At 65.5% G+C, this 6,651-nt stretch overlaps 1 protein-coding gene across 1 annotated transcript in view; it reads right to left on the bottom strand.

Moving 5' to 3' along the window:
- Positions 1-2,194: 2,194 nt before the first annotated feature.
- Positions 2,195-6,651, bottom strand: part of TTC31 (tetratricopeptide repeat domain 31) — a 9,179-nt gene continuing 4,722 nt past the window's right edge. Inside the window, exons 7-16 of the mRNA XM_006035724.3 lie at positions 5,997-6,051; positions 5,512-5,602; positions 5,264-5,405; positions 4,987-5,091; positions 4,820-4,907; positions 4,352-4,499; positions 4,183-4,257; positions 3,944-4,046; positions 3,473-3,567; positions 2,195-3,180 (exon numbers count right to left, since the gene is read on the bottom strand). Coding sequence (XP_006035786.1) covers positions 3,066-3,180; positions 3,473-3,567; positions 3,944-4,046; positions 4,183-4,257; positions 4,352-4,499; positions 4,820-4,907; positions 4,987-5,091; positions 5,264-5,405; positions 5,512-5,602; positions 5,997-6,051 — 1,017 coding nt within the window. The 3' untranslated portion in view covers positions 2,195-3,065. The remainder of the gene's footprint in view (positions 3,181-3,472; positions 3,568-3,943; positions 4,047-4,182; positions 4,258-4,351; positions 4,500-4,819; positions 4,908-4,986; positions 5,092-5,263; positions 5,406-5,511; positions 5,603-5,996; positions 6,052-6,651) is intronic.

Here is a 6,651-nt window from a genome sequence, read left to right as displayed (position 1 = left end):
AGATTCAGACTAGACGTCAGGAGGCGCTGCTTCACTGTCAGGGCGGCTAGGATCTGGAGCCAACTTCCAAGAGAAGTGGTGCTGGCTCCGACCCTGGGGGTCTTTAAGAGGAGGTTAGACGAACACCTTGCTGGGGTCGTTTGACTCCAGTACTTTTTCCTGCCAGGGCAGGGGGTCGGACTTGATGATCTGCTTAGGTCCCTTCCGCCCCGACCAACTATGAAACTACGACACTGCAGCCTGTTGCTCCAGCCCAACTTTCCAGTCTGTCGAGACCCTTCTGAGTTGCACTCACAACCTCCAACGCATTCCCATTCCTCTCTAGTTTCACGTTGACCGCAGACTGGCTCGGGAAGCTCGCTCTCCATGCCTGCATCCGCTTCGTTAATAGGCACGTGGAACAGCACCCGGCCCAGGACAGACCCTGTGGGACCCCACTCGAAACTTCCTGCTGTCCTGATCTGGACCCCTTTATACTTACCCTTTGCTTGTGGCTCTTATGCCAGTTGTCTGCCCACCTCGCAGTAGTTTTATCCAGCCCGTGCGTCTCCAAACGGGGACTTCAACATCCTAGATCCACCCACGGCCCTGCCCGTGCCCTGCTCCTGCGGCCAGGAAGGATCTCGTCCAAGTGCAGGCGAGGGAGGGAAAGCCTGGGCTCACGGGCACCCAACACCCCCCAATCCCACTGGCAGCACAGACCCCTCCCAGCAGTCGCAGTAAGACCAGGGCTTGGTCTCTGCTGGCCATGGCACCACATGGGCAGGCACCACCCTGCCCCTCTGACCCCGGAGATGCTCCCTGCTGCTACAACCGTGGGGCAGCTGCTCTGGCACAGCCCAAGGCAGGTCTCTGCCTGCCCGTAATGCCCTTCTGCCCGCCCAGCACCAGCCCACAGGGCAAGGGGAACAACACGCTTGTGCCCAGCAGTCCCTGGGAAGGGCAGAAAGTTTCTTATGGCTGGGCTGCCACGGGCCACGTGCTGACAGCCATTGGGAAGGGTGACACGGAGGCTCAGGTGCAATGAGCAGAGAGGGCCTCTGGGCCCGGCAGCACCCATAGGTGGGGGGGCCTGAGGAAGCCCTTCTAGGTTGCCTGAAGGCAGGTGAATGGCAGGGACCCCTGGCCAGCTCCGGGGCAAGGGCAGGCAGTGGCAGAGCGCCGGGGCAGGGACAGGATGAGCCTGGCAGCAGCTCATCTCAGCCTCAGAAGCACAGCGTGAGCCCAGGGACCCTGGGCCTTGCACACGGCTGCCCAGCCCACTAGCAGCTCCTGCATCTGCTCCCGGGTGACGGCTCCGGACCGGGACCCACTTCCAAACCACCCTGAGACGGCTCCAGACCATGGGCAGGGAGAAGCCTCCTGCGAGCAGAGGCCAAGCGGGGCTGTCCCTGGTGATGCCCGACACCTTCATGCAGCAGCACTAGGCTCGTCACCCACAGGGCAGCTCTTGCACACGGCCAAGGCCTGGTCTGGAACAAACCAGCACCTCCTGCCTGTGGCTTGGGGCGACTCCGGGGGAGCTGACCTCCGCCGTGAGCCTGCTGTGCCGGTGGAGATGAACCAGGCCACCTCAACCCAGGCAGAGCCTGGTCCCTGCCTGTGGCAGCTGGGGGAAGAACAGAGGATGCTCCCTCTTGAAGGGCAACCAAACTGGTAGCGCTGGGTACCATGGGCAGCTTCTCTGCCCCTCTACTGTCCGGGGGCAGGGGGTTCTCCCCATAGAGCTGGGCACTAGAGAGGACCCATCCCCGGTTGCAACAGCCCTGAGAGTGCAGCCAGGGGGACCCGCCAGCTGAGGGGCATCTTGCAGCCAAACCTGGGGGCGGATGCTGCCAGCGTGTTCAAGGAGCTTTGTGGAGCCGAGTCCCTTCCAAGCGCACAAACGCAGAGTCTCCCTGCACAGATGGCCAGAGCCTCCAAGGAGACGCCTCGAGGAGCGCAGGGTGCAGGGGTGCAACCGGAGAGGGAAGCCACCCACCTGTGCTGACCCGCCAGGCCCCTGCCCGAGGCTGCTGCAAGAGCCTGAGGCCTTGGGGAATCCTGGGAACCTGGAGGAGTCCTGAGCCGGGGAGGTGGGCCACAGGTCGGGAGCGAGGGACACCGGCAGGACTAGGAGCAGTGCCACCCCTACAGGGTCCAGGGCTGGGGGCCATGCCCAGGGTCACACGGCCCTGAATGGGCTGCCCAATGCCCCATGAAGGGGTTGGAGATGGGGGTGGGGCTGGGCACAGACCCCTGCAAGAAGCCTTGGCAATACCACTGGAGCAGCCATAGCAGGACCCAAGTCTCCCAGCCGCAGGGAGGCTCCTCCTGCCCAGGAAAGGGGCCAGTCGGGGCAGAGCCCGGGAGCAGTGCAGGCCAGGTGCCACGGAGGCAAGGCTGCCTACCGACCCAATGCCCAGATGCCGCGCTGGGAAGGAAGGGTGAAACCGAGTGGCTCTTCCAGGAGCTTTATTAAAACAGTCCCGAGGTCCGGTGCACGTCCCTGAGAGCACCAAGCCCGGCTGCGCCTCGAGACAGGGGCTGGAGCTGCCCCAACCCCGCGGCATGGCCACACCATCCCCTTGCCCCCACCTCGACCCGGTTGGGAGAGCCACCGCCTGCGGGAGACAGGCAAGACTGGGCCCCCACCCCACAGGCACCCCGGCAACAGCAGCAGCCCCGACCCTGGAGCACGGCGAAGGGACCATTAAAAACATGATGCACCTGATTTGGGGCAGCCCTGTGTCCGAGGGGGAGGGGGGACGGGAGCTGGCCCCCCCGCCCCACAATACCGCTCCCCTCAGAGCTAAAAATCATTCAGTGGTCAGGCCCCGCCCCTGCCCCAGGGCTCAGCCAATGGGAATGCAAGAGGTAGATAGTGAGGCCCCACCCCTGGGCATTTTTGGTATGAGGCTGGCATGAGGGCGTGGCCACACGGGCGGGGCGGGGGCGCTCACACTAAGGCACAGGCCCGGGCACCACCCCCAGCAGCACCCGGGGCACAGAGCCTCCTCCTCGGACGGCTGCAGCACGACACCGCCCGCCCACGCTGGATCTCGGTGCTCCGGCACGGCGGGGCCCTACCGCGGCGGCCCCGGCTTCCTGGCGGGCCCCTGGCTCTGGGGCGGGTGCTGGACGCGGCCACTGCTCTGCTGCGGGGGGCGCTCGAGACCGGGGGGTGGGCGCACGGGCTCCCTGCAGGCACAGGCACAGGCTCCAGTATCCCCCAGGACGCAGCCACCCCCACCACCGCTATCCTGCCCATCTGCGGGCAGGGCTGGCACCACAGCGCAGCAGGACCAGCCTCTGCTCCAAATGAACCCCTTCTGGGAAGCCAAGATCCTCCGTGCCCACCCCCAGGCTGGGAGTTGTTCTGAGGCAGGGGCAGATTCTGCCTCAAGGCATCAGGACAGGAACGTGGAGCCCCGGAGGGGACACCTGCCCAGCCCAGCAGGGCCCCGCTCTGCCCTCCCATGGCAGCACCTACCTGGCCGAAGGCCGCTGGGCACTGGTGACGGGTGGTGTCCGGTGCACAGGATGTTTGAGCTGCAGCACCAGCTTGGTGCCTTCCACCTCAGCCCCCTGGCAGGGAAAGGAGGAATCGGTAAGTGCGGCTGCCCACGTCCATGGATGCAGCACCAGGGCTCCGGGTCTTGCTGTGTGGTGCCCCGGTGCAGAGCGGACAGAGTCCCACTGCTGCCCATGGTCTGTAGGGGTCCTGGTGTGGGCCGGGCTGCCCCAGCATCAGTACAGCCAGGGCCAAATCAGAGCGGATCCAGGGGTCCTCCTGCTGGGGTCTGCCAAATCTCACTATGCCGGGCCTGAGCAGGGCCAAGTGGCCGCCTCCGGGACACCCAGGGGAGTGCAGGAAGCGCCGGGAGTTCATCAAATCACAAAGAAATGGGACTGGCACAGACCGCAGGCATCACCTAGACCCCCCTGCCCTGGCGCTCCTCACCTGCATGGCGGCGAAAGCCTTCTCAGCTGCCTCGCGCTGCATGTAGTTGACAAAGGCGCAGAACTTTTCCGGGATTGGTCGGATGGAGTGAATGGGCCCGAACCTGCCAAGCAGAGCAGGCTCAGTGCCCACCCTTCAGGAGATGGCCCCTGCATGTCGGGACAGGGCTGGGGAGCTGCCCGCAGAGCAGCAGCAGCCCCCAGGGTCACAGGGACGGGGAGGCAGACTGAGACACTTACGGCCCAAAGTACGCATACAGCTGCTTCAGGGTGATGCGGGACGTGACGTTGCCGACCCACACAGCGAACCACCCCCTGCAACAGCACCGTCAAACATGCCCTGAGCCCCACGGCCATGGCCCGAGGCAGAAGCACACAACCCCCAACCCCTGCCGCGGGCGCCAGCTACCTGGGCAGCTGAGAGGAGGTTGGGGTCGGGGCCAGGGCCTCCAGCCGGACAGGCCCTTTTGCCCGGTTCCTGGGGTTCACAATGGTCACGAAACCGCTGTCCGTGTTCTCAGCCCTGTCCGGGAGGATGCTGGCATCAACCTGCTCACCTGGGGACACAGTGCAGGCCCGCTCAACCACTCCATGGCCAGCAGTCCCCACGGCTGCCCTGGCTCCCCGCTCCCAAGCTGCAGGCCCCGGTCTCCACCCAGCCCTGCTGGTGTCCTTCACACCTGGCCCCCAGCCCTGTCAGTGTCCATCACTCTTGAGCCATATCCATCTGCCCCCTTCAGCCCTGCGCTGCCCCCCACTCTCACCCACTCCTCTCCCTCACTCTGAAGCCCCCTCAACTCCTTGGGTTTGTTTTAGCCTAGCCCCTGCTCTCCCACAGGTTCATCCCCCACCCCAGCCCCACTCCTTCAGCCCTCACCATGCAGCAGGGACCAGGACCTCATGTCCCTCAGCAAGGCTTCTATGGGACTGCTCGGCTCACTGTACCAGCTGCCGGTGCTATGCCCCTGCCGGGGAGAAGAACCCATCAGAGACTCCGCTGGACCGGGCACCAGGAAGCGAGGGGGGGGGCAGGGGGATGCTCACCAGGCTGCCCAGCTGCCAGCAGATCTCCAGTTGGGCAGCCGCATCGGCGTGAGAGCCATCCAGCCGCAGGAGCTGCTCAAAGGTGTGCTCAGCCTCTGCGTAGCGCTGGGGAGAACAGGTGCGGTCACCCCCTGCCCTGGGCTGGGCCAGGAGGCTCTTCCCCCGCTGTCACCCCCAGCCCAGCAGCCAGGCCCCACACACCGTCCCAGGCAGCCCTGGGCTGGAACAAGCCAGGGGGTCCCTCCCCGCTCCGTGCCCCCCAGCCTGGCCCTGATACCTGCAGCCCCATGAGGGCCTTGCCCTTGCGGAAGCAGCCCTTGGGCCAGTGAGGCCGGAGGCTTAGGGCCACCTGGGCATCGCTCAGAGCCTCCGTGTGCTGCCGCATCTTCTCGTAGCAGTACGACCGATTCCCAAAAAGCCTGTGGGGAGGCCAGCAGGTCAGGGGGACCCTAGAGCAACAGGCTGCGAGCTGAGCCCAGCCCGGGGGATCTGACAGTGCAGCTCCTGCCTGTCCCTGGTGCTCACCGGTAGTCCCGTGGGTTCAGCTTGACGGCCTCGGTGAAGCAGCACACAGCTTCCTCGTAGCAGCCCCGCGCGGCCGCCGCGTTCCCATGCTCTGCAGGGACAGGAGGCAGTGTGTCACAGGGCCCTGCTCCGATGGGTCCCAGCAGCCCCAGAGCCTGTCTAGAGGGCGGCTGCGTCTCCGGCTGCCCCAAGATAGGGGACAAGCAGGGTGCAGCAGAGGAATGAGATGCAAAGGGTTAACGCTGGCTCCAAGCCCAGGCACTGGATCCCAGGGACCTCGAGGTCACTTGGTCCCAGCCTTGGGACAGGGCAGGACTCCCGGGTCCCACAGTGCAGTGAGAGCGCCCCCTGCTGGGAACAGCCTAGAGTGCCACAGGACCACAGAGAGAGCTGCAGGTCTGGAGTGAGGGGTACCCGCAGGGCAAGGACCCCCCATGGGTGTAGAGGGTGACAAAGCCAGGGAGCCTTGCCGCCACGACGCTGACCTGCCAGGACCATACTCTGCTCCACTGCACTCACGTCTGGTGCCGGTCGCGGGACCTGTTGAGGAAAGGGACAGCGCTATGGAGAGGGCCAGACTTCAGAACCCTGGGACAGCACGGCAAAGCTGGACGCGCCTGGACCCTGCCCTGGAGCCAGCTCTCCGGGGCGCGCAGCCCTGGGCAGCTGCCAGGCTGCAGTGAAGAACTGGCACCTGCCCTGGCCTTGGAGGTGGCCAACCCAGGCTCAGCCTGCTGCCCCCCGCAGCCCCACAGCTATCCCGGCAGACCAGACATGCCCTCAAGCACCCACACGGACAGCAGGTGGAGAGACCTGTCAGGGCCTGGCCCGGCCCCAACCACTGGCACAAGCTCTCAGAGCCAGCCATGAGTACCAGGGCCCCCTGCAAGGGTGCAGGATGCGTCTGGGGTGGCTCTTGCTGGGGGCAGCACAGACCCTGAAGCCCATCGCCATGGAAAGACAATGACTGCAGGGCTAGAGCCTGAGAGGCTGCATCAACCCCACAGCAGCCTGGTCACGCTTCCCCGCGCCACGCTGATACTACCAGCCCCTGGGCAGACTAACAGATCAAGCTCCCCACATCCCTGCCCTGCCACTCACCTCTGGTGGGGCAGCCGGCTCTGGCTCCCGCTCCACAGT

Source organism: Alligator sinensis, unplaced genomic scaffold, assembly GCF_000455745.1.
Source record: "Alligator sinensis unplaced genomic scaffold, ASM45574v1 scaffold1334_1, whole genome shotgun sequence".
Lineage (NCBI taxonomy): Eukaryota > Metazoa > Chordata > Crocodylia > Alligatoridae > Alligator > Alligator sinensis.
This window is presented reverse-complemented; position numbering and strand designations above follow the sequence as displayed.